The sequence below is a fragment of the Cucumis melo genome, chromosome 6 (genome assembly GCF_025177605.1).
Source record: "Cucumis melo cultivar AY chromosome 6, USDA_Cmelo_AY_1.0, whole genome shotgun sequence".
NCBI lineage: Eukaryota > Viridiplantae > Streptophyta > Magnoliopsida > Cucurbitales > Cucurbitaceae > Cucumis > Cucumis melo.
Window position 1 is genome coordinate 1,805,879 of NC_066862.1, and position 27,702 is coordinate 1,833,580.

The 27,702-nt window shown below is 30.2% G+C and overlaps 3 protein-coding genes and 1 long non-coding RNA gene across 7 annotated transcripts; 2 read left to right on the top strand and 2 right to left on the bottom strand.

Moving 5' to 3' along the window:
• The first annotated feature begins 259 nt into the window (after nt 1–259).
• LOC103483346 (pentatricopeptide repeat-containing protein At1g01970) lies at nt 260–4,332 on the top strand. Of its 4 annotated transcripts, none has more exons than XR_007821576.1 (4): nt 320–931; nt 1,672–2,449; nt 2,643–3,054; nt 3,257–4,332. XR_007821576.1 is itself a non-coding variant. In XM_008439929.3 (3 exons), the coding sequence occupies exons 1-2, from the start codon at nt 494–496 to the stop codon at nt 2,446–2,448; spliced, it is 1,215 nt and encodes a 404-aa protein (XP_008438151.2). In that variant the 5' UTR covers nt 260–493; the 3' UTR covers nt 2,449; nt 2,643–3,229. The 4 variants fall into 4 exon arrangements, 2 of the variants coding, with proteins under 2 accessions (XP_008438151.2, XP_008438152.2); XR_007821575.1 differs by having other exon boundaries at nt 3,368–4,332; XM_008439929.3 differs by lacking the exon at nt 3,257–4,332 and having other exon boundaries at nt 260–931; nt 2,643–3,229.
• On the bottom strand, nt 2,679–8,318 carry LOC103483345 (LOB domain-containing protein 18). The gene is made up of 4 exons (XM_008439927.3): nt 7,362–8,318; nt 7,233–7,290; nt 3,356–3,708; nt 2,679–3,044 (listed from the first exon to the last, which is right to left on the bottom strand). The coding sequence occupies exons 2-4, from the start codon at nt 7,261–7,263 to the stop codon at nt 2,679–2,681; spliced, it is 750 nt and encodes a 249-aa protein (XP_008438149.2). The 5' UTR covers nt 7,264–7,290; nt 7,362–8,318.
• Nucleotides 8,319–8,573: 255 nt separating this feature from the next.
• LOC103483347 (uncharacterized) lies at nt 8,574–11,087 on the bottom strand. Its single transcript, XM_008439931.3, has one exon. It carries the CDS (start codon nt 10,850–10,852, stop codon nt 8,930–8,932), a length of 1,923 nt encoding a protein of 640 aa, XP_008438153.1. The 5' UTR covers nt 10,853–11,087; the 3' UTR covers nt 8,574–8,929.
• Nucleotides 11,088–13,485: 2,398 nt separating this feature from the next.
• LOC103483348 (uncharacterized) lies at nt 13,486–15,856 on the top strand. The gene is made up of 2 exons (XR_536564.3): nt 13,486–13,970; nt 15,399–15,856. It is a non-coding gene; the product is annotated as an uncharacterized LOC103483348 (long non-coding RNA).
• Nucleotides 15,857–27,702: the final 11,846 nt, after the last annotated feature.

Consider the following 27,702-nt stretch of genomic DNA (forward strand, 5'->3'; position numbering starts at 1 on the left):
AACTATCTTAGTTCACAAATAATTAACTTTTATATCATATAAATTAATGTTTTCAAATATAATAAAATGAATAATCTCGTATTATAGTAGTACTATTTAAAAATCTCAAATCAACTACACTAAACATCATATTAAACTTCTCTCGATTAATTAATTACTGTTTGTCACATTTTTTACTATTTTACATTTATCTTTTTCTATTTTTTTTGATGTATTATTATTATTTTAAATAGTTTATACATTAAATTCAAAATCATTTTTTTAAGGAAAAAAAGAAAAAAGAAAAGTATTCCAACCCGAAGGGTTAGGGATTAATGTCTTCAATGTCAGCTTTCTTCCTTATCCTCTTTGCTTCAACACAACTTTCCAAATCTTTTCTTCAGAGTTTGCATTTTCATCTTGCAATTCTCTCTACCGCTTAATCGAATTGTAGAATTAGAACAAAACTCTTTCCTTTATCTTTTGATTTTTTTTCTTTTTCTCGTTGAGTACGATGCATATCTCCACCAGTAATATTCTCTATCAACTTCATCTTCCTCTGGTTAATGGAACTTCAAATACTTCGTCTTCTCGTTACTGGAAGGATTCAATAGTCTTGAACTCTCGCCGAAGATGCTCTCAAATGGCTACTGTTACCGCCATTGTTGATGAACTTCACAAATTAGAGAGTGAAAGAGAGAAACCGAGGTTTCGGTGGGTCGAGGTTGGATATAATATTACCGAAACGCAGAAGCAGGCTATATCTCAGCTTCCTCCTAAGATGACTAAAAAATGTAAGGCTGTGATGAAGCAAATTATATGTTTTTCACCTCAGAAGGGTGAGTTATCAGACATGTTGGCGGCTTGGGTGAGGATTATGAAGCCTGAAAGAGCCGACTGGCTTTCAGTTCTTAAGCATTTGAGGATTTTGAATCATCCTCTCTATATCCAGGTACGTTAAATCTCCTATAATTTCAAGAACAAGCTTAGTCCATCAACATTAAGTTTGTTTGTCTATAAATTTTAGAAATTAATTCGTCTACTGAAATCAATTCGAATTCTATGTTCATGAACCACTAAACTTTCGATTTTGTGTCTGTTAGATTCATGGATTCTAAAAACGTTAAAGCTCTGGATTAAATTTGTAATTTCGATTATTAGAGGAGATCAAATAATCACAAAGCTGATTAATTTTGTAAACTAGTCTACATCAACTTTTTTTTTTCTTTTAAGATTACGTTAGATAGGGACCTCCTCCTCTGCCAGCCTGGTTAGCATATCTATTTAATTTCTCATCGTAAGTTCGACAGAATGGCGCTTATGTCAAGGATGTTTAGAATGATTTCAAGACATTGGTGGAAATGGATTAGTTGAGATATACGTAAATTGGCTCAAAACACTCGTGGATAAAAGAAAAAGACATGGGTTCAACAAAATAGTTGCATTGACTCAGATTGGATACTGCATTTGAAAATTATATATGATTTTTCAATTATTGTAGGTAAATTCTAAAAGTTGGTTTTTGTTTTTTAATTTTGCTAAGAGTTCAAATGCCTCCTTAAGAAATGTAATAACCATAGTAAAGAATTTGTAAGAAATACGATCATACTTCTCACAAGTTAAATGGATATCAAATGGGACCTAAGCAATTGCTGATATTTCATGGCTAAGTTAATGTGCCATTGCTCTTAGGTGGCAGAAGCTGCTCTTGTAGAGATAACATTTGAAGCCAATACTCGAGACTACACAAAGATTATTCATCATTATGGGAAGCAAAACCAACTCGAGGATGCTGAAAAAGTTCTCTTAACCATGAGAGAAAGGGGTTTTGCTTGTGATCAGATAACATTAACCACAATGATCCACATATATAGCAAGGCTGACAAACTTAAACTAGCCAAACAAACTTTCGAAGAGCTCAAACTACTCGAGCAATCGTTGGATAAAAGATCATATGGTGCAATGATTATGGCATATGTCAGGGCTGGGTTGCCCGAGGAAGGAGAAAAAATTCTGAAAGAAATGGATGCAAAAGATATTTATGCAGGAAGCGAAGTTTACAAGGCTTTGTTAAGAGCATACTCCATGGCAGGCGATGCTGAAGGAGCCCAAAGAGTATTCGATGCAATTCAATTGGCTGCTATTCCTCCTGATGAAAAGCTATGCGGTCTTTTGATGAATGCCTATCTGATGGCCGGTCAAAGCCGAAAGGCACAAATTGCTTTTGACAACATGAGGAGGGCAGGCATTGAACCTAGTGACAAATGCATAGCTTTGGCATTAAGTGCATATGAAAAGGAAAACAGGTTAAATGCAGCGTTGGAACTTCTAATAGATTTGGAGAAGGATAACGTTATGGTTGGGAAGGAAGCTTCACAAATATTAGCAGCTTGGCTTAAACGATTAGGGGTGGTGGAAGAGATTGAAATTGTGTTGAGAGAATACACTGCAAAAGAAGTGAGCCGCTAAGGTACATACACGCCCTTGGTTGCGAAAAGTCTCTTTTCTTATTGAATTGATGTATAAAAGAACACAAATTTTCTGCTTCATTTCTTTTTCAAGGGTAGTGGTTGCATAATTTTCAAACTGAAAAAGTACACATGATAAGAATTTAACAAGCCCGTTATTGAAACTTTCAAGTTGACGTTTAATTAATTGATCAGCAGGAGAAACCATGAGATTAGCAGTCCAATCGGCCATTAAGATCGTTTAGGGACGTTTGGAAATAGCGAGGCACCAATGCGTTGCATCGAAGACAGTTGTTTTTGGACAACTTGTTGATCAATGCTGACCATGGATGGGAAATTGTTGCTTCCAATTTGGTACGACTCCAATGGAGACTGCAATTTTTCCTGTGAAGCTTGCTCGACAGGATCAAGAAGTAGAGAAAGATCTGATTCAGCCGGAAATGAAGGGCAATCTGATGGAAGGCTTACAATTGAGGATAGAGTTGGCTTCTTGACTAGAGCTGGTGGTTGTGCCTGAAGATGGGGTGCGGGTCTTGGAAGCTCAGATGTTGCTAGGTACCCTTGCAAATATGAGATCTCTATTTGCAACCTTGCAGCCTAAAAAAATGTATATCACTCATATTCTGCCATTTATATATTTATTTACAAATTATACGTGAAACTAAAATTGAAAACTTAACAACGAATACGTACTAGTCTGTTTCTCATATGAAATTGTAGATGATATATGATAATAAGTTTCAAGTGGATATTATAAAAGTAATTAACCTTCCATTTGATAATCGTTTGGTTTTTTTAAATTGTGCCAGTTTTCATCTTTTCTGAAGAAGCATTTGGATTTTCATAAGCTTGAACTTTTAGCAACCAAAAATCAGAAGTCAAATGTTTGTGGAATTATTTGTTTTTACCTGTTGTTGAAGGGCAAAAATATGAGCAACACAGCCGAGAACTGGCTCTCTGACTCGAGCTTGTGCCTCGTAACATATAGTTATAGCTGCGTCAAGCCGTTTATGTTCAGGAATATGTAGAAGCATCTTCGACACATTGCTTGCACCAAACACTTTGTGTACGGCTGCAAAATGAGTTGTACCTTGTTCTGAGTCAAAGTAGGGTGCAAATATACACTCTGGCGTACACTTCCTCCGCAGAAACTTGCACGCCCCACACGGTCCACCACTGCCGTTGCTGCCACCACCCTTGCCTTTTGTGCAACTTCCACTGCTCCGCCTCGAGCTCATCTCAACCTTTGCTTGCTTGAGTTCTTTCAGGAAAACTTAAGCAAAGATTACTGAAAGACAAAACAAATATATACACACATACATACATATATATATGTGTGTGTGTGTGTGTGGAGCTGACTTTGAGGTTTGTGGATCACAAGGTATGTAATTCTTCTTTTCCTTCCATTTACCTTTATCTCTCTCTCTCTCTCTCTCTCTCTCTCTCTCTCTCTCTCTTAGTTTGATGGGATTTGCAAATTAGAAGGAAATGTAGGTTTTGGAAGATTGAAACATAGTTTTATTATTGTAATAATAATAATTATTAATATTATTTTGGAATAGCATAGGTCTCTTTTTGTAGTAATAGTATGAAATTCCGCCAAACTGCTTGTGTTTTTAAAGCTGCGTGGAGTGAGGGGTACGAGGACCTCGAATAATGTTTTCTTTTTCTTAAAAGCTTATCATCGATAATTTTGTAAATTGAGAAAATATAGAAAATGTTAGCCCCTACTTCTAAATTAAATTTGTGTCGACAACGAGGTGGGTTATAGGCATCATAGGATAGGTGTCTTTGGCAATAATTGTATTGTTTATTATTAATACTGGAATGTATGTAAATTATAAAAAATATAATGTTTAACAAAATATTTACGCTTTATACAAAAGTCAAAGTGTAATAAATTTTGTCCTTTAGTGGTTTTGTTCTTATTTATTTGATGAAATAGTTACAAACAAAGCTAGATAATTTACAATTATAGTAAAAATTATGTCTAGCTAATATAATGATAGTTATAAATTTTTCTATATTTATAATTTTTTAAAAATGTTGAAACGTTGCATTTAATTAAAAGGGAAGAAAACCTAAATAATTGTTATAATTGCTACTACTAAGTTAGCTTGATGTTTTAATTTTACTCTAATTCAACTTTTACGATCGAAAGTTTACGTGGTACTTAGAAAGGAAGGATCCAGGGAATAGAAATAAATTTTGATATAATGTTTTTTTTATAGTTTCTTTAATGTATATTATATTTGGTGTGTAGTGTAAGATTGTACATAAATTGCTGCTTGAATTGTGTGATATCTTAGAAGTTTTCTTCAGCCGATTACTAAAAGATTTACCCTCGAGATCACCAAAATTTTGGACTAAGATTATCATTACATTGCAATTTTTTTCAATCTTATTTTTTAATAAAGTTACAAGTTGTTTCATAGCTAAAGGACAACTTGACATCAAATATTTTTAATATAAAGTAAAAAAGTTTCTAGATTTTACGAATTAAATAATTTTTAGGACAAATTGCAAGAGTCATCCTTAAAGTATGATGGTTATATAAATTATATTGATATATAAGTTTGAGAATTCAAATATAACTGTATGTGATTTCAATTTCTATAATGATTATAAGTTTGAGGGTTCAATTTTAACACTCTTGGAAGTTTAGGCAACCTAATTGTTAATTGTAACTACAACCGTACTTTAGGAGTGATTTTTGTAATTTGCCTCAACTTTTATCCAGTAGTTTGAAAGTTAAACGATGAAGATATTCGTAGTAATGTATTATTTGTTTTTTGAAACTTGCCTTTTAGTTTGGTTTGATTTTTATTATTTGAAAAGTGTCTTATTGTCCTTAATACTTGCTAGTTCGTATTGAATATTTATAATTGTATTTAACACAAGCTTTCAAGTCATATGTTTTCTAATTCAACCCCAAACCTTAATATATGGGGCTTCAACTATAAGGTTTCCATATAAAATATGAAAGTTTAGTGGCAAAGATTAAGATAGATTTTAGATGAAATTTTAATGTACAAACATAACTTAGTCTAAAAATAAACAAATAGGAAGCTATAGCCTCCCATTCTCAAACGATCAAATTCCATAGTGCATATTATAATTAAAATATATAAATAAAGGCTAATTGAAATAATTGTACTAGTAATTAATAGCTTAATATTTGCAAATAAATTTGATGCTATATATGTACAAAATGATGGGTTTAAATACTAATTTAACCCCTCTATTTTCATCTATAATTCAACTTTATGGGCCTTAAAAGCATAGGGGCAAAATGGACATTTAAATACATAGATCAAAACTAACCAAATGTGAAAATTTGATACCAAAATTGAGTGTAGTAGTTAAGCAAAAAATGATATGTCAAAGGATCACCGAAAGTTAACAAAGTTGGACGATGGACTAGTAGTTTTGATTTGTCTTTTTCTTTGTTGACAATTATGTTTTCGGGCTTATATCAAAACGCAAAATAATTCACAAAGTATAACAAAATTTAAGTTCAACTCTTGGAATCTTAAATCATATCTATCTTTATTTCACAAAATTTCACTTTATAAAACTTAAAATATTATTATCCATGGAACTTTAAAATCTAGATGACTCGAATTTTTTAATACCGTAAATAAAATATTTGGTTTGAAGATAAACAATATATTAACCGATTATTACTATTAATTTTAATTAATTATGAAAGTTTAAATATATTATTTAGACTTAATAAATTTCACTACTATTTTTCCATTAATATTTTAGCTTATCTTAACTATTTAATTTAAATTATTATTATTCATTATCAACATCCTAATTAATTTGTATTGATATAATTATTTTTAGTAATTAATTTAATTATGTTTACTTTTATTTTATTAACAAAATAACTGTTGAACTTAACAATAAGTTAATTTACGTCAAATTTAATTGATTTTAGTAATTATTTCATCTTATCTTTACAAATTATTAAATTGAATATAAATTCTCAGACATTCAAATCCAAGATATTTAATGTCTAGCTATACCCAAAAACAACCCCTAAGAGAAATCTATTAGTAATAGACTATTGAACCCATCACTAGTTTCACTATATCTAAAATTATTAACCTAAAAGTTCTACAAAATAAAAGTAACAAAAAAGCAAAAAAAGGAAAAGAAAAAACTCGTGGCCATTGAAAATTATCTTGTACGAATTGACCAACTTGACAATTTTGTAGCAAATCATCACCAAAACTTCCCTTTTTCTGCTTTTGGTTTTTGAATTTAAGTGCTTTTCCTCGTATATTATTAAACCCATAACCATTTTTATTTGAATTCTAATTGGCCCCTATTTTCTCAGCTTCTCTCACTTCACAAGTTCTTATGATTTCCCTTTCCTAGATGATGGAGAAGTTTTGTATTGGTAGTGCTTCTTCTGGCCCAAAAGTAAAATTGCACGTTTCTATTGGGCTTGAAGCCCAACTTAAATTGAGAGCTTCCAGGTGTTGGGTTGGGGGAGAGTGGCCATAATAAATGACAACGAAGTTTTAAAAGCAATTATCCAAAAATATGAAACAAAATTTGAATTCAAACTTGACAAAACCAAGACAACATGTAGTAGAGAATCTAAATAAAGTAATAAATATCCTATTGTTTTTGGTTTTCGAAAACGACCATTCATCCATATCCAATCCTCAGTCAACATTTGGTGTAAAGTATAACAGAAATATTAAAATAAATCATAATAACAATTTATTAAATAAATCAATAAGGAGTAATTTATAGATCCAGACCAACCTGAAGGCAGCTGATGCAACTGAGGTTCCATTTAGAAGCATCATCAGTTGAATAGAAGCTGTGTATATTCAAGGTTGGATTGCTCTTTGATTTCAGCTATACAAACAAATGAAACCATTAACAACATACCTTTGTAGATGGAGAGCCCTAGTTTTATCTTCACTTGCCAAATCCAAGATCCCACTCCAAGAGAGAAATGTCTCATCAGCTTCTCCTGCCAGTTACCCTTCAAAACCCGACGAAGCTGGTCGTCGGGCGAGTAGAACTCCTGCTCACTTTCTGTACAGATTGCTTACACTACACAAAAACAAGGAATCCAACGAAAACAAAGTGGAGAGAACAAGAAAGTAAATGCAGAAGAGGCATCAATCCAACAAAACTAAACCAACATCATAATCACAAAAGAATCTATACACCAAAGTCATAACGAAGCATTAAACTTTATGCTTACACTTCAAAAGTTGTGAGGACTATATTCAGCGTCCATAATAATGCGCAAAGTGCAATGATATGAACTGAAGTTCATTTTTTTTATGTCAGAACAACATTCGTGTCTTCAAGTCATATCGTAACTGTACAGAGAGCCAATAACGAATGGCACTCCATAATAGTAAAAAGGAGCAGCAAAGAACGTATCCCATGTCAAGCTTCAGAAACAGGACATGTCTGTGAAACTAAAACAAAGTCGTTCTAAAGTAGTTTTTGATACATGAAGGAGCAAAAGAGCAGTATTAAACAGAAAATGTATTCTCTCTTTGTTTTTTCTATAAGCGCTCAAACAGTGTCATAAATTATATAAAATTATAAAACATGAGAAAATCAAACTCAAAGCTAAGGATAAAAAGCTCTTCCATAACATTTTTGCCAGGTAACGTCTTACGTCCCCCCTTCAAACAAGGACATGGATTATCAAACAAGTCGTGCAAAATCTCAGGAAAGAGAAATAAATGGCAGAAAGCAGCAGCTATAAACACACAGTTCAGAGCATCTCATCTCATAACATGAAAAGAAATCCCAACATTTTATGTGCAAAAGCTAAATTCAAACATATAATTGTTACTGCTTACATATTCAAGGAGAGGAGTGAGAATCTTCTTTACATCATGAACATAAACAAAAGTGTTGACAGTTCTTAAGAACGATTTTTAAATAAAATGTCAACACATCACAGAGCTTCCCTCTTACTCTTTCTTCCAGAGGGGAGCGGGTGGAGATTTGTACAGATAGCAGTCTATACAACCTGCATTTAAAACAAGCCCTTCATGAAGGCAAATTGAGAGTCTTGAATTATGAGTCATAGGAATATAGAGAGTAGAGAGTGCACAAATGCACACAGCAATGTGACGCAAACCATATATAGAAGAGCTAAAAGAGAAAAGAAAGAGAACAAAAATCTCCATGTATCTGAATAAGTAATGGAACAAGATTGGATAGGAATGGTCAGTGGTATCAAAAAAAATTGAAGGCCCAGACCACGGTAACGAATACTGTTGAGTAGAGTCTGTATAGAGTAGTCAGTTAGCCAAACTTTACAAAAAATACATTGAACAAGGATGCCAAATTGCTCACTTGAGGCTTCAATCTCCTGTATACATAATTTACAGCCCCCCATCCTGATTCCAGTACTGGGGATGTGCAAGTGAGAGAATTGGAAGCTTGAGACTATACTACAGAAGATCACGTGGCCCTTCGAGAGCTTATACAATCTCCCCGTGCTTGAATCCAGTATCTCCACAGTCTGCATTAGAGTCTAGATCACAAGGAGAGTCATACCATTTAGGGTTCTCTGGGTAGAATCCGTCAACATGTATGCCGACAAGACCTACATCTGCCACCATGCTCTCATCATGTCTCATGGGCTTAATTAGTTTTGTATCCTCACAGCCAAGAAGGCTTTTATCATTAAAGTCAGTGCATTTAAACCATCTTTCGGGTTTGCAAGGCTCCCTCGTCAGTTCTTTCTGATTTCTACAGTCTGCCCTCATATGGTCCTCCCAAGGAACAACATCTCGAAGGGAATGACCAAAACTGTCTACATCATCCTCAATCAATTCACTGTCTTTGGCATCCCCATATAAACGTTCATGATGATGATTGCTCCAATGAGCCAAATCATTATCCCCATCTAAAACATCATCTGAATGATGCTTATCTGCAAGCAGCTCAATTGGGTCCAATTTCTCCTCCCTTGTACTCCTAAGTCTACTTAAAACATCGAACAAATCACGAGACACTGAACCCAATAGCTCATGTGGAACCTTCGCAAGTTTCCCCTCTAACAGGTCAAGCTCATTTCTCACCTCATGCAACTGCTGCAAGATTGAAAGCTGCAAATCTCCTTCATCCTTCCCCATCAGTCGAAATTCTTCATTTTCCATTTCATCATTCACCCCATACACTGTCTCGTGATCCATTAACAGGCCACCTTTGTGTCCGATCACACGATGCATAATTCTCGCATTTCCATCCAGTGGCCCAGGTTCATGCCCTGAATGCACAGCATACAACTTAAATACAGCCACACCCTCATCCTGATACACAAATGTCTTATCCTTCTCGTTGTAATTTGTAATTGGTACAATAGCCCGGATACGAAATCCACACCCACATCTCTTTGACGCATATGGCTCCCTTTTCAAAATCTTCGATTTCTTTGTAGCAGGTTCCCCTGCCCTATGACAAGCATAATCCTTAACCTCCGCCATGAAAGGCTTATACCTAATATACTTCTGCCTGATACAAAGCACCACCTTATGTTTAGCAGCCAATTGCTGAAGCTTGTGGGGCACTTCCTTAGCAGGCACCTCAAGAGTGTCCGTATACTCAAACCTCCGTCGTTTGCTCCTCGACCCTGATGCCGAGGACGCTGAATTACAAACAGGACAAGCAGCAACACAAACCCTAATGTAACTCTCAGGAATCCCATAAAATTTAGCGCCTACAGTCCAAACCTGCTTAATTCTCTCTATAGTTTCCTTCAACCCTAAATGTTTCAAATCCGTATCTCCATGAAAACTCGTAACAATGTCCTGCCATTGACTAATATGCGAAACGAATTGCTGAGTATTGTTCTTGAAACAGAGAAATTCGTTACCGTTTTCGTCGACCGTCGCTGTGAGCTTATCCTGAATTCTCTTCCACGCCGTCAGATACGCAGTATCCTCGTTCCGGTCCTTCCACACGGTTCTCCATGACTTGAGAACGGACCGTGATGTGGCGGCGCGTATCTCACTCGGCGTCGCAAGGCGGTTCTCAAGAATGCAACGAATCATCAACGAGTGCGACTCGGGATTAAAGGTGTAAAACTGAGCAGATATGTGAGGCTCCGGCGAGATATAGAGAGGTGGTTCATGGAGATTTTGCGAAGTCGATGTAGGGTTCTGAACGAGTTGACTCAACCGAGTGGAGTGAGTCGGTGAATCGTCAGAAGACGAGTGACTTGGTGACGACGGAGACGGCGACCGGAAGAGCACGATTTCCGGCAAAGAGAACGGTGGTTCGGCATGGTGTGAATTGGGAATGGACGGCTGAGATTCAATGATCTGGGTCGTAAGTGGGTCGAGATCGTCGTGTAGACGGTGGTGATGGAAGAGATCTTCTTCAATTTTGCTCGGATTCATCTGGGAAAAAAAATTGGAATATGGATTATCCAAATCCAAAGCAAGAAAAAGCAAAAATGTTCTTCCACTTCCAATTGTGTTTCTCTAAACTTTGATTTGCTCTTCTGACATTTTTGAGGGCCTAAGCTTTTTCTCTCTCTCAAAGTGATTTTCTCTATCTCTTTCTGAAAGCCTTCTTGTTTTAGTGTACAATACTTTTTTGGAATTTTTGGTTCTTATTTCCATTGGATTTGGGAATTTTGGACAAGTGTGTGAATGTTTAGACATTTCTCTTCCAAATTAAAATTCATAAAATGGGTCAAAATCTTTTTTGTCATAAATCTTTTTTCTCTCTCTTCCTAACATAATTCAATTAAATTAATAACACAATTCATTTACATTAAACTATGTTTTGCTTCTTTAGGACTATGTTTTATTTTTTATAAATTTTTGTAGTACATAATCTTGATTACCTTTAGCCTTTAGCAACTTAGCATGGGCTTGGTTTGTCCCTTCCCCTCTTTCTTTCTTGTTCCTATTTTGGTTGATTTTAATCATTTTTTATTTATTTATTTGTATACTGAATTTTTAAATATTCAGACAAAAGTTATATTGTTATCGGTAATTTTGAAACAAAGGAGGGAAGTTGGGGCTTTGGGCCAAAATCTCATTCCTTGATCGAGTGCGAGTAGGACACGATTGTACCTTTGGACCAATCCATCCCCCAACTCATCCTCGTCCTCTAAGATAAGAATTGGCTTGATTTTCATGTTTTTCTTCTTAAAACTCAAGCTCGTCGAATATTTTTAATTTTCTAATTTTTCAAAATCTCCTTTCTCATCCGAGTTCGAGTAGTACATCATTGGACCTTTGGACCAACTTGTCATTCTACTCATCTTCAACCCTCGAGACCAAGAAGCCAATCAAAAGTGTGAGTTGGGTCGTTGATCCAACCCATTCTTCAATTCATGTTTGTCTTCTAATATCAAAAATTGGCTTGATTTGCATGTTTTTCTCCTTAAAATTGAAGCTCGTCTAATATTTTCAATTTTCTCTACTCTCAAACAAAGATGGCTAGCAAGTTGGTTCCAAATGCAAACATGTAAGTAGTTTTAGTCAATTTAGATGGTTTTTTTTTTCGGTTGTTTCCTTACACTTATGAATAAATAGTATACATATATAGCCAACTAGTAATACTTAATCATTGAAACCTAAAATATTTAGGCATATAGATTGTTGACCATCTAAATTCTCATAGAATATAAACCACAATTGGGCATATGAGAAGCAGCTCACTCCATGAGATTCTCCAAACACCACAAAAAAATAGACTAAACACTAAAAAAAAAATACTTAGTTGAGACATTGCTATCAAAATGGGGATTTAAATTTTGATTTCCAATTTTCTTTATAGAACAAATAATTATTTGTTTGTAAAACCAAATTTTGTTCTACTTTTAAATTAATATTAATAAAAAAATCCCAATCTTAAAGTATTTATGATCTCGATATGTATATTTACAAATAACACAAATTTGTATTTTTATTAATTATGGATATCTAAGTGAAGTGTCAAATCTAAAATCTTTCTTATATTTTGTAAACATTTTGGTTCATTTTGTTATATCTAAAAATATTTCTAAAATAAATTTACATTTAATGAGATATTATAAAAAATAACAAAGTGAGTAAAACAGTGCAAAATCAACTATGATAGATTTTTGTGGTCGAAGAATAAATAGTTTGATTTTTTTTTATTATTCTTGAAAAAAAAAGCCCTTGTATAATAGATTATTGAACCTTTCAAACTAACTTCTCGTACTAGACAACTTTACTCGATGTCTCAAAGCTCCAAAGCATAACTTAATCTTAGAAAACAATTTGATATGTAATAGTTTAACGGTAGACAATAACTCTATTGTTAAATTCAAATTGGAAAAAGAAATAAAACAAAAGAACTCCCAAAGGAATTGTACATTTTGAATTAAATATCAACCATTATCCATTGCATCCCCTCTCTCACATGGAAGGAGGGGGAAAATGCATCAAAGTGAACCAAATAGAGAAAGAAGCGAATAAATTAAAGATGTTGTGATTTGTTGGTCCCATTGGAAGCTATGGGCACTCTTCACGCCCTTCTGCCACCCTATATATATATATAAAAAAAATGACCAAACAGTATTATCTCCTTTTTCTTACTACAACTAATAAAATAATAGATTTCACCAATAATAACAACAAAATAATAGACATGTATTCGAAGTTTTTTCAAAAATAAAAAGTTTTGATAAACTATTCACACTCTATAAAACAAAACCATTAAAAGATAAAGATTCAATACATTGATTTTTTTATAAAGTATAAATATTTTGTCAAGTATTTTATTTTATCGATAATTTTCTCTTGTATTATTTGTTTTAGTTCATTTTGGTATTTACATTTTCAAAATCTTTATTTTAGTTTGGTTTGTGTCTTTTCAAAATACTAAAATTTGTCACTGTGTTTTGAAAAAATTAAAATTTCAATCCATTTATTTAATTTTTTATTATTCTTTTGAAATTTTAATAATTAAATTGAATCAAAGCTATAAGTAAAATTATTAAAATAAATATTTCAAAAAAAGAAAAAAATTACGATAAAACTAAAATGACTTTAGCCATTTTTTAAATACTTGGTCGTGGGACAATTTAGGAAAGTTTCCCAAATTTTCTTTTTTGTGTCATTACAAATTACACCAATAAAAAATAATAATTATTTGCATTTCTCGACACAAATTTCCCTCCATCTTAAACTTCCTAAAAAACCCCTTTACATTCTTTTTTGCCGCCGCCGCCGTCTCTCTCTCTCAAGCCCTCACAATTTTGCGCCGTCGTCTCCTGCCTCCGTCTCCCTCTCGCTAACTCCCTAAAAAAAGCCTCCACAATTTTGCGCCGCCGCCGTCTCTCTCTCGGAACGCTCTCCGGTTCAGTATCGCACGACTTTCCCTCTCCTCGCGAACGCTCTCCGGTTCAGCTTCGCCGTCTCTCTCTCGCAAGGATCCCACCAAACCGTGAGTTGCTTCTCCTCCCCCTTCCGTCCGTTTCGCACTGCCTTCATTCCTCCGTCTGGTTCATTCGTAGAAGGCTCACCAAACACCAAAGTAAGACCTTTTTTCACGTGAACTTAGTATTCGTGTATTTTCTATTAACCAGTTTTCTGTAATTTGTAATTCTTAGTTTTTCCATTATCTTCTGATGGGGTATGGTTGGATCTTAGTTTGATTTTGTTTTCTTAATTTAGGCAATGTGATTGCATTTGCCTCTGATTTAAAGTTTATAATTTGGTTTTTTTGGCAATTTTATCTCGAAATTGATTGAGATTTGGGATCTTATACCTTCTGCTTTAGTTCAACTTGTTGTGAGTGGTTCTGAATGTGTTTTGCAACTACAATTCTGGAGGTATATGGTCCCAAATTTTTTTGTTCTTTTATTTCCATGCGATTATTGAAATTGAAATTCTCGTAGCTAAGTGCGTTTTGGCCGTTTGGTTGTTTGCAAATTATTGGTCTGGGTGATGTTCGTTCGCTAGGATTGTCTTAGATTTCTTTCATAGTAATAGAAATGGCTAAAGTATCAACTATGCGGTGTTTTGATTGATTGATGCATCTTGGTATGGTGAAGTTTTTGTGTGCCTAGGATACGGTTTGGTTTTGTGTTGGCTTTTTTATAGGATAGGGTTTTGTTTATAGTAGCTAATAGCAAGATAGATGTCTGTAAAAGTTCCTGACTCCTGGATTATAGAAGACTTTGACGATCGTTTTCACGTGAATTTGACGTTCTATTCTTGATCATAATTTTGAGCCATTGAATTCGTCTTCGATTTGAAGTATATGCTTAAGATGCTTATCTTCTTGGTCAGGGAGATCATATCCATTATGCGGCCTTTATGAGTTGTCAAATTGTTGTTGAATTCTGATTGGTTAAATTTCTCTTCCCTCCTCCTGTCTCCTTTCTCCCCACATTTGTTTTTTAGGTGATTGGTGTCATATATTTACACACACACATATGTTCATTCTTTTGTGCTAAAATCTTAGATGAAACGTGTATTATGAGCGGGCACACACGCAAAGAGGCTTGATTTTGCTAATGGAACGAGAATATATCAATGAAAATGGAAATACTCTTAGAAATGGTAACCATTTATAGTATAGGAAACCTTGCTGCGTTTATATTTTCTGAAACATTGACGTTCTTATATCTTGATTTATCTTTGCATATGACTGGATGTGTAATTAAGTTCTTTGTTCGTGAATGATTTGAACAAAGAATCAAGGAAAGATTTAATGAAAATTGCTCGTTGCTTTGGCTATTCTAAACTCTGAGGAGCGTTTTGCCTTTTCCTGTACTGTGGTAATTGAGACACCTCACTAATTTTTACCTGAATGTCTATAGGGATTACATGCAACTTTCCAAGTTTGGATGATTTTTAGTTTTATCATTGGAATGTTCAAATCCCTGTTTATATCATTGTTAAAATAGTTTTAGAAAGACTTGAAGATTTTGAATAATGTAATTTTCTTCTTTATTAGATTCTTTAAATGGATCAAGAGGCTGCCCGAACTGCTCGGGAATCACTAGACCTTGCATTTCATATGTCTAATGTACTTGATGCCGGGATCGATCGCCACACTCTCTCTGTCCTCATTGCTCTCTGTGACATGGGTGTGAACCCTGAAGCTTTGGCTGCTGTTGTCAAGGAACTACGGCAGGAGCCACCCGCATCAGAGACCATCATATCGGCCAGTAACAAGTCATAAGTTCCCCAAGCAAAGAAACAACTCTGTTCTTCTGATGTAGGTTGAAATACAAATGTGTTATTTAACCATGTTGGATGGCATCTTGTGATAGATGGCTTGGTGTTTAGAATGTTCAAAGTACACAATCTTGTGTTCATCCCTTCTCTATTTTAGCTGATTTTGTCGAAATAACAGAATTGGCACACATGTATTCTAATCAGATCTGTTGGAATGAGAGTGAGGGTTGATCATGTCGGTATGCTTTTCCATTCATTTACGCATTGCAATTGTGCTTCAAGCGATGGTCCCAATTACATAGCTAAATTTGGTGGCGTTAGTAATGGCTTTTTTTTATCCTTCCCCTTTTCTTGAGTCTCGTCTTAAGCAGGGTTTGGAGGACTTTTTAGGCCCACCTTATTAAAAAAAATGAACTCATATGGCTATCCCTCCTTGATTTGACTTTGCACTTTCGTTTGGTTGCGAATTGAATTCTTGATTTCAATGCTTCCCTTTCTTCCATTTATTGTCAACATTCAATTTCTCATACATTCATTATTTCCTTAAATTGTCTTCTCTCTCAATAGTAATTCCCACACATTCCACCTAAAATATTTCCAAAAGTAATGACAAGTATTTGTATATCGTCCTCTAATATGCTAAAAGAGAAATATATTCGAGCGATTTAACTGCTTCAATAAAGACACATCTCTATTTTTTATCCAGTAGATCAAATGTAAAACGGGAACATTTAACATTTTGTACCTTATAAAAGATACGAACATCTTTTTTTTTAACTACTAAAAAATGTTCACACTCACGTGATAATATCTTTATTCGTGTAAAATTCATTCAGTGCAAGAGTTAGGTCAAACGTGTGATTTCACACGGTTGATAACTTAATTACAATACGTTAACAAGATCAAAAGAATAATTATTTATTACTTGTGTTAAATTATTGATATGACGATTAAATTTATCATAACCTATTAATTAAAAAATTTTTGGTTGATCGATTGACTTAACTTTATCAAACTACGAGGCTTTGTTTTTTAATAACATAATAAAAACATTGATTGTCACTTAGCTTGTTGGACCTCCTGCCATATCCTTTGATGATTTGAATGCATTGTTGCAATTTGTCAAAACTAACACTCGTTCTTATCCTCTTAGATTGTATCCCTACCTAGCACGTTTATGATAGGATGAATAAGAACACACTAAAAAGTTCGTGAACGAACTCGTCCATAGACAATAGTAAAACAATTTAAAGTCGGACAGTAATATGAAGAAATTACTAGACACAAATACTTTATTTAAAATAAAGAAAAAACATGTATAAAAAAATAGATAACAAATAAATAAATCTAGAGATAAAAAACTAGCGTTTGTAAACTTAACTTTTAAAAAATGATCGCAAAAAGATAAAAGAAAACAAATATACTTATCAACAGTGACGTAATTATTTGGAATGTTCACTTGTTTAATCATTTTTTTTTTTTTTAAGAAAATGGAGAATGGGATTGAAAGCTATACGTTGGACTTGGGCCTGAGCAGATACGGGCTTGCAAGTAAATCTATTTGGGCCTTTTGCTTGTGGGTCAAATTACCGACTAAATCCCATTGACTAAAAATATCGCGTTGGAGCCTTTGTAAGATTTTGGATGATAAAGCATCGTGAAGTTTTAAATATAAGTATAATATAATGTAAAAGAATTGACAAATGGGTACGTAGATTTTATTATATTTGTATAAAAAAAATAGTCTCTTTTCGTATATGAGACGAGGGATCGAACTTCACTATTACTATAAAGGTAGGATCACGCCAGATCGGAGCTAAACTTATTTAAAAAAAGAAAAATATATTGTTAGATACTTAATTACTAAGTCTAATAGCTACACCCTGCAATTATCTCACGATCGAAAGGAATTGGTTTTTAGAAATTAGTTATAAGAATGAAAAAATAAAATTATTTAAGTTTAAATATTAAAATTTGTTATTAATAGCAAAACTGTTAAAGATATTTAAAATGTAAAATATATATATATATATATATATATATATATATATATATATATATATAATAGACATCTATAGATTTAAATAAATATATCAATTATAGACATTGGTAGATTTAAAGCAATGTCTAGTCTATTAGTGTATGTCGTTAATAAATTTTAATTGTGAGTTGTGATTAACAATTTTACCGACTTAGTCAAAAGTTTAAGGCTACGATTAGTAAGATTGACATAAAATTTTTGTATTAAGTGCACCGGTTATTAACAATACTAAAATGTTAACTTATACACATGAAATTTGACCAATTAATTTGTTGATCATTTTGTAAATATGAATGAATATTGTATGTATTTATATTCTTAGTTTTCTAATATTTCAATCTTCGGTGTGCATCGATACTATATGAACTAAACTATTATTAGTTGTTGATATAAAATAGAAGCTTAATAAAAACTCTCGAAAGTTTAGTGATTGAATAGTCCAAAATTCAAAAATAAAATTATGGTTTAATAAAAAAAAAATATATGATTGTTATCTCAACCAATCAACAGAGTTGCATTTGGTATAAACTTTTGGGAGAAGGTGAAAAATCTGCTTCCAAATTTTTATTCCCAAGAGCATAGCACATGGAATCAAGAAGTGAAGATTTTGTTTCCATAAAAAATATATATATATATATATTATACATAAAGATATTATTTGAAAACAAAATCATTTTCAAATTAACACTGCACAAACAAATACACAATTCTATGCATAGACCCTTTTTGATGAATAAAATTGGTATATAAATGGTAAATTCTATTAAATATATCACATGTATTTTTTTGTTCATAATATGACAAGTACCGATAATTTTACTAATATCTATCAATATTTATCGATGTTTTTTATGAACATATTTTTAAATTTTGTTTATTTATAAATATTTTCAGTAATTTTATAATTTAGGATAACTTTCCAAATACGAAATGATTAATGATTTATTTATTATATATTTACCGTTTCTTTAAAAAAGCAAAAAGAAGAAAAAAAGAAAATTATTGTACGTCCATTTTAATTTATCGAGAGTATAGCACGTGCAAAGCCAACAAGTGAATGTATATATTTTTTTTTCCTCGCAAGGCTGTAGTTGTTACTGTTTTACCAATACAAATATACTTTGAGTACTGATTTTAATTATTCTAATTCAAGGTTAGAAAGCAGAATATATATAAATTATTTACAAGTTTAGCTTGTAGATCAACTAGTAATTTAAGATTTTGGTAACGATACATGTAAGATTGATATTATAGTAGATGAGCTTGAGAGATTCGATATTCAATATTTGCATGGTTATTAAGCTTTTGATTATGTTGTTTATTACCTCAATTTAACATTATATACTTGTTTTTAATTGTTATCTTAAATGTTTATTAATTAATTCCAAAATGGTTATAAATTGACATTTTAATATTAATTTGTAACAGTTATGAAAAAAAAAGGCTTTTTCTTAAAGAATAATAACTATAATAAACAGGATATTTATACTTACACAAATTCACCAATGGCAAAAACTCATTCTATACACATTTATCATGAAATTTTAATATATTTGTCAATTTTACTTTTTTTTTTTCTAATCCACTTGAAAAAAAAATGAACGTAAATTAATTAATGTATGTTATTACGGAATATTGAAACTAATGCTTACTAAAAGATTAAAGGTTGGTTTTTTCTACATTTCTATGGAGTGAACATCTAAACCATCGTGTTTGTTTTGTAGTATTGTAAGATGTCTGACATCTAAATATGTTCTTATGGTGCTCGGATATTTCCATTTCACATTTTGGTATTTTTCTATTTTATTAGTATTATATATATCTAACAAAATCAAATCGATAAATATATATACATATATGTGTGTGCGTGAGTTAGTTATATAGGTTCAAACCATACCAAATTAATTATAAATTAACAAATAGTTGTAAGAAAATTATTTGAACGTTATGTAAATTTAAAACATTTCCTAAAAGAAATCTAATCGATACAAAGACAACAACAAAAAATAATCTCCATATAACAAAAATATTTATACAATATAAACGTGGTATTCTAAATATACTAGACATTTATGATTCTACATATCTATAATTATTGGCATCTAAGATTACAATTATCTACGGTTTCGATAAACAAACGAAACATAAAGAATAAACCCATGAAATTTTAAAACATTTGAAATAAATAAAAAACTATATACGTAAAAAGTATAATTTTTATTTATATTAATTTATTTTTGTTTCTATTATTATTATTGACGTGGTTGTAATTTTATGTCACACTATACAATATTGGGTGAATTATTGGAGGAAGAAGAATTAGGGAAGGAGACCGACAAGGTTGGAAACAACTCTTACTCTTGTCTTGCCTAAAAATATAATCATATCGCCCATTTCCGCCAAGTAATTCACCGTTGCTGGGCTACGCTAGGGAATAAACTTTATTAAATAAAATTAAAAATATATATATATATATTTTGTTTGATAAAACTTTTATTTGTAATTAACAATAATATAAATTAGTCTATTATAATCTATCGTTATTCATCGTATAAATATTGTAATGTTTTTTCTGTATCTGATTCAATTAGCTTAAGTTTTTGTGTCAAATTGGTGACTTAAGATGGGCTGAGGTATAGTATTTAAACATTTTCTCTCTATTTTTTAGGTATTTTTCATATTTTACTCGCAAAAGAAAGTATTAGATGTTATATTAAATTTAGTTTACTTTTTGATTTAAAATAAACTTGGTGTTATTCTACCAAATTGAATTTGTTTTAATATTTTTGTATTATAATGAATTTTTCAAATAATTTTAAGAATCATTAGAGTAGACTTTAAAATACATCAACTAAAATTGACACGAGTCTAAATGTATAAGGGCAAAATTTTACTTTTTCTAGTACAACAATGTCAATAATTTATTTTAATGGTGCATAACTTTTTCTTTTAAGTATCGAAGATCTCACATTAAAAAAATCAAGATATTTTACGTTTCTTATGAGATAGATGAACGGTTTATTTCACTTTCAAGTAATTTTAACAAGAGAAAAAAAAAACATACCATGATATTATAACAAGTGGATATTAAACTTACTTAAATAATCATATATTTAAGTTACTTTTACCGCTAATTTACGAATCACTTTTTGTGTCATTTTTTTCCTCTCCAACAAATATGTTGAAGTAACTTTAAAGTAAATAAATAAAAGGATGAGATTCTGGTATTTTATACACTTTAACCACCTAATTTAACCTTTAAAATATAAAATATTTAGTAAATAATGTTATTTACAGCCTTATTTATTCAAATAGTCTCACTTGACCACGTGAATAAAAGTTTACAGTTTACCATATATATATATATATTATATAATTCTTTTTCTTGGTTAGGCCATTTATTATTATGGTTTACCAGCTGTACTTACTTTAAAAAAAATTCACACATAATTTAAATTAAGAAATAAGAGAAGAAGGATTGAATAATGGATATTATTATTATCATTACTATTATTTTATTTTCTAGAATAATAATGGAAAAGTTATAAATGTGAGACAAAATTGGTGCCTAAAAAGTAACGCCAAAATTAAAATAAGGAAAAAAGAAAAGAAAAAACAGAAAAGAAAAGAGAAGAAAAGGAAATATAGGGGTTGGGGATGTGAGATGCGAGGCAAATATAAAGCCGAGGCCGGGGAAAGTATGTCACGCCCGCTGCTGCGGCACCCCCCCCCCCCCCCCCCCTACTTTATTATAATTTAAGTGTAAATTTTAAAAATCATCCTTATAAGGTTTGATACTTGCATTTAATAATTAAGTCTATTTTTAAAGATTATATGTACAGATTATTAGTGAACATGATAGATCGAAGAACGAAGCTGACCGACCGATCGACCAAAATCGATCGAATCGAAGATGACAGGTTTGAGAAAAATTTAAACCGACAACAATTTTTTAAGAATTTAAAATGTTTGAACCAACCTAAACCGATCGATCGATCGTTGTTTTGTACTCCTTCGTGATAAGGGTCAATTCAAATATTTACTCAATTAACTATAGTTGGTTTGATGGCAATTTGATTAGAAAATATATTTCAATCAAACTGATCGATGCTTGCTCCTACTACAAATGATAAAAGTTCTGAATTCTTAAATTTATACAATCATATAAGTTTGATAGTCAGTTTTTAAATATCGAATAAGTTTGAATTTTGAGTGTAAAAAGTATAATCGTAATTAACTATAGTTTTTGCAAGACTTACCTTTTTAATGAATTTATTAATTTTAATTTAGAGGATTGTGAATAAAATAAAAATGAAATTGTTTTTGACCAAAAGAAAAAGGCGGGAGCGGAAGGGGGAAATATTTAAAAATTTCAATCCTCTTTTAGACGTTTACACGCGCCAAAGCCCCATGAAACACTCCCCACGTTGTCCACCATGTTTTAATTTTTTTAAAAATGCATGTGGTAAAAGTTATAACTATACCAACCATTAAAATTAAATATTTAAACTTGTATAATCCTCCCATTTTAAAATTTGATTGTTTTATTTTTATCTCGGTTTATAAATTTACCGTAGATGGTTAAATTTTTAAACACGTAAAAAATAATTTTTAGTAAAACCAGATTTACTTAAATTATTTTATGAAGATTATCTCAGATACATGTTAGAGTAGTAAGATTTGTTTTTTTTAATAATTAAATACTTGAGGGTGAAATTGTGACTTCAAATTATATTATAATGATAGTTTTTGAAATCTAAATTAACTTGTATTTTAGCGAACCATGTATTACGAGTCATGTATAAATGGTTAATTATATAATAAAATCGCATATTTGTTGAAATTATAAGTTATGTATTAAGGGATTTATGTAAGTATAAATAAGTTTAAAGTTGTTGAAATGAAATTTGTTATGTATCAAAACGTATATATTAACATATCTACTGTTCATAAAAGTTGGAGATTCAGATTTTGTCATTTATTGGGTAAGAAACTTTAATTTTTAATAAGTTAGCAAATAAAAGTATTGAGTAATGAAACATATTGGTCACATTATTTGATTTGTATGCTTTTATTTGAGTAATATTCATGAATAACTATATGTATTTGTTGTATTTGTTTACAAACTTTTAAATACTAAGTTAACCACGTGGATGAACATCAAACTAAAGCACATGAATGACTTTAAAAAAGGTATAGGATGAAGATGAACCCATAAAATAAAGTTAACAATTTGGGTTCTTTTTTTAGCTGTGATAGTTTTTTTTTTTTAATCATCACATTTGTATTACAATTTTAACTATATTTTGAAAAGTTGTTTGAATTATTCGTTAAATATTAAAAACGAGAGTTAAAAGTAAGGTTATTCTAAGAATGATTATTAATATATACGACTTTCGGAGCATGATATAAGATATATAGTTAATATCAACTAAAATATAATTAGCATTTAAAAATTATAAATTGTTAGATACTTAATTACGACATCGTATATTTATTAGACACAAAATTAAATGACGTGATGTACACTTTTTAAAGTCTAATTATATACAAAAAATAACAAGAATATCCGATTGTTTAAACAACTTCAACCTTTGTGACTTATTTACTCGTTTAATTTTAGGATTTGCAATATCTTTTTGGAATTTGTTTATTGTTTAAATATAAGAAGTAAATAGTCTATTTATCTTACCATTTTTTTATAATTTCTATTTTTTTAACCATGTAAATTTAAAATGACAATTAATGAATTTTTAAAAGGTTATTTTTTATAAACATAACAAATCAGTCAAATATTTACGAAGTAATAAAATGAAAAAACTCACGAAACGGACAATTTTTTTAAAATGTTATAGGTTTGCCATTTACTTTATCGTCTTTCTTCTACGATTTCTTTTCTTTCCATCGTCTTTCTTCTACAATTTTTCTTTTACTTTTTTTAAACTCTTATTTGGTTCAAGATATTTAAGATCGTATACAAAATATAAAAAATCTGTTTTCTTATTTTATTTATTTTTTTAAACTGTTATTCGGTTGTTCAAGATCGTGTACAATCAAAGAACGTTGAAAAAAAAATTGCCCCAATCTAAACAAGTGTGTATAAAAAATAACCAAATCTGAAAAAAAAAAAATTTAGATTTAACAAAGTCTGACTCTAAACAATCGTGTACAAAATAATAGCTAAATCTAAACGATCGTATTTGTTGACGATACTTTTTCTTTTGACATTTTTTAATGTGTCTATGGTATTTTTCATTTTCAAAATTGTTCTCGTAAATATTTTGGAATTATATTTTTGAAAATATTCATTTTTAAAATATATAAAAAAACTCAAAACTTGTGAGTTAAAATGTTAATGTATGGTTCGACCACCTGTCCGACAGCCCCGATTTTGTCTGTCTTTCCATATTAGAACTCACCCAAACATTTCTCGCCACCTGGCTGACTCCAGTGAATATGTTTGTTTATATATTTATTTATTTAACCAAAACTTTTAGTTTATTTTTATTGTTGTAATTGCGATAAATGAGAATAGCAATTTTAAATCGACGCTGATTTAAATGGCAAGTCGTTCTCTCAAAATTGCATCATTAATTAAATATGCAATTTGTTAGCCATACGTTATAATTGTCAAATATTATATTTAAACATTAATGTTTTTTTTAAATATATTTTAAAATTTATTTGGTAAATTAAAAAATAGACAAACTATTTACACTTCAGAAAACAAAATCACTAATGGATAAAACTCATTACACATAATTTTTATACGAAGTCTAAATATTTTATCAGATATTATATTTTTCACAATTTTCTTATATTTTAGCGTGTTATGGTAGACATTCATATTTATATAACTATTTTGATAGTCTAAACACATTTTAACACGTTCTTTTCTTTTATCATTTTGTTTTTTTTCACGTGATTGGAGAGAGCTACAATAAGAATTTATTCACCCACACGATATTTTCATCATAGAGCTTAGTTTTGTATTGTAATCATGTTTTATACTAGGTTGGTATAAGAAAAATGGTATTTTCTATATGCTCGCGCTCGTGTAGGAGGGGTTCAAATTAATTTGTCAAACTTGTATTTATATAATGATTGAAGGCGGTTAAAGTTATAACTTAGTGAAAAAAATCTGAACCGTCTAAATGACTATTTAATTCTTCAATAGCAAACCATAGTCTTATATTTTTCTATTTATTTTAACATACGTTCATTTATGTTTTCTTTAAGTTAATTTGTTTTTTATTTAAAAATTTGTAAAAAATGAAACATTTAATAAAATATTTAAAAATTAAGTATAATGAATGACATCTTTTAGTGGTTTTGTTATTTAAAGTTTAAATAATTTATTTTTATACATATTTTTGGAAAAAAAAAAGTCCTTTTATTATATATTAGCCGTTTAAATAATTATTCAATTATTCATCGAAAACCACACTCTCATTTTTTTGTTTTACTTATTTTATCATGCACTCGCTTACAATTTTAAAATAATCCATTTTTTATTTTATATAAAAATGGTTAACTAAAAGAATTAAATTATTTTCTCATAAATCATAAAAAATTATTTAAAATGGGAAAAAGTTAAGGAAAAAACAAAAGTTGTGAACCGAAATTAAAAATGGAGTTCAACGTGGCAATTATGCCATATTGTGCGCGAATTATTATCATTATTAAGAGTAAAGTAACATCCGGGAGGCAAAATCTCTTGAATATGTTTACAATCATACTAATAAATCTTTACTTTGTTTTTCAAAACAATAATAATAATAATATCAATTAATAATAATAAATAAATAAATAATAATAACAAATCTTACTTTGTTGACTCATGTCCACGCCCAGCTCATCGGCTGTACAGATCTACCCTCACCCGCCGGTGATGTAATCGGGTCCTCATTTCTTCATCTTCACTCCGACTTAATTAAAAGATATTTTTTTCCAACCATAGAAAACTAAACAAATATAAAAAGTTCACTGCTTTCTTTTTTAAAATAAAATATAATTGACATACTCTTAACAAAATCACAAATTTTGTTAGGTAAATATTTTTTTAAATGTTTTGGTTTTGACAATTTTGCAAAATAAAATTTATTATACTTTGATTTTGTAAATATTTTGTGTATTTTTTTATCTTCGATAATTTTCTTAATTAAAATATAGAATTTTTATTTTGAAAAAAATCTATAAATTTAAACTTTTTTACAAATAATTAGAAAATTAGCTCAAAATCATAATAATAATAATATTTACAAGGTAATAATCAGTTACACTTAATTTGTGTTTTTTGAAAAAGACATTAAGTAAATTATTAAAATTTTTACTTTTTTTTTTAATGAAATTACTAAAAGATAAAAATCAGTTGCACTAAAAATGAAGTAACAAATACTTAAACTTTCTATCCTTTGAAAAGATTAATTCATATTGATATTAAATTTAAATCAATCTCTTATAGCGTAATTTTCAATTTTAATTCTAGGTTCGTTTTCTACGTAGTTTCTAAATGTTGACTATATCTAAAAATATGAATACTTATTTGAAAAAAAGAAAAACTTTGTTGAATACCACGTTAATAATTCATTAAAGTTACAAAATTACCTCAATCCAATGCCAACACGAACAATGATATGCCCAATTATTTTACCAATCAAATTGTAAATTTATTTGAAATAAAGTTTCCTATATCACAAATACATTGGTGCTACATTATTGTACTTTGTACATAAATGATGTGCCAAAATATTGGCTTTTTTTTTCATACTTATTTATGTACTTCTTCAAACAATAATGGTAATTGCAATTTATCAAGACATGCTTCTAATACACAGACATTAAGAACCAATCAATTAATAATGCAGTTTATTGTCAAATTGGTATAATTAATACACTCGAAAGGTCATAAAAGTCAATCTCAATACGACAAAAAGTATCGTCTATTGACCTTTAAAAGTAGCATATTAAATAATCGCAAAAAGTGTAGATCGAGTTTTATTACGACCGTTAGAATGATACAAACACACGTAGCCAATCTAGTGTTGTTAATACGATGATTCAATGTTTTTATGATTTATCCAAACTTAAAGTTCACCTAGTTCAAACATACATAATTTAAAACTTCTTACGACTCGTGACTGAAAAAAAAAAGACAAAATTATACGTTCTCAACGTAAATACGTAGCAACTATGCACCGTTTTATGTATCTATTAATCATAATTCGATATCTTCAATACAATTCTCACTTAAATGTAATATAAGTTAATTCATGCAACCTCTCCAATTGAAATATTGTCAACAAATAAATAAAAATGTAAAAAAAAAAAATCAATACCAAATTTTGCGTGGTGCATTTTGATACGTGCGTTTTTCGGTGATGAAAGATAACGATCTTATTTAGAAAAAACGTAAAATACAAATCATATGCATTTCTAAAGTTATATTGGAGTCAATATTGTAAATAATATAATTACACCGAATATGAACTAAACATATTCTAACCCAAACTCAAACACAACTCTAATTAGTGAAATGGGGTCTCCTAATCCGCAAGTTTAAATATTTTAACCATAATACGAAAATGTAAAATTTTAAAAGAAATATCGACATTAAGGCTGAAACATATTTCCAAACTTGGCAAAGTTTGAATTTTTCTCACCATATGTCCAATTGTAAATGGTATATAATTTATAAAAGACAAAATTTTATGAAAAATAGAAACAATAAATTCAAAATTTGAATAATTAAAAAAATTATTTTCAAATATATCAAAATAAAGTAAAATACTTAAAAAAAATATGAAAAAATTGTAGAAAAATGAAATATTTGATAAAATATTTATAATTAGTAGGAAAATTAAGTGTAATAGATTTTTGTCTTTAGCTATATTTTTCTATCAAATGTAAATATTTTGTCTAAACTTTTTCTATTTTATTTGAAAAAAATCTAAAAAATCCTATTCATATCTACGTTAATTATTTTAAATAATAGATATTATTTTGGAGGTTTTTTAAATTGATAAATCTGTGAAATAAA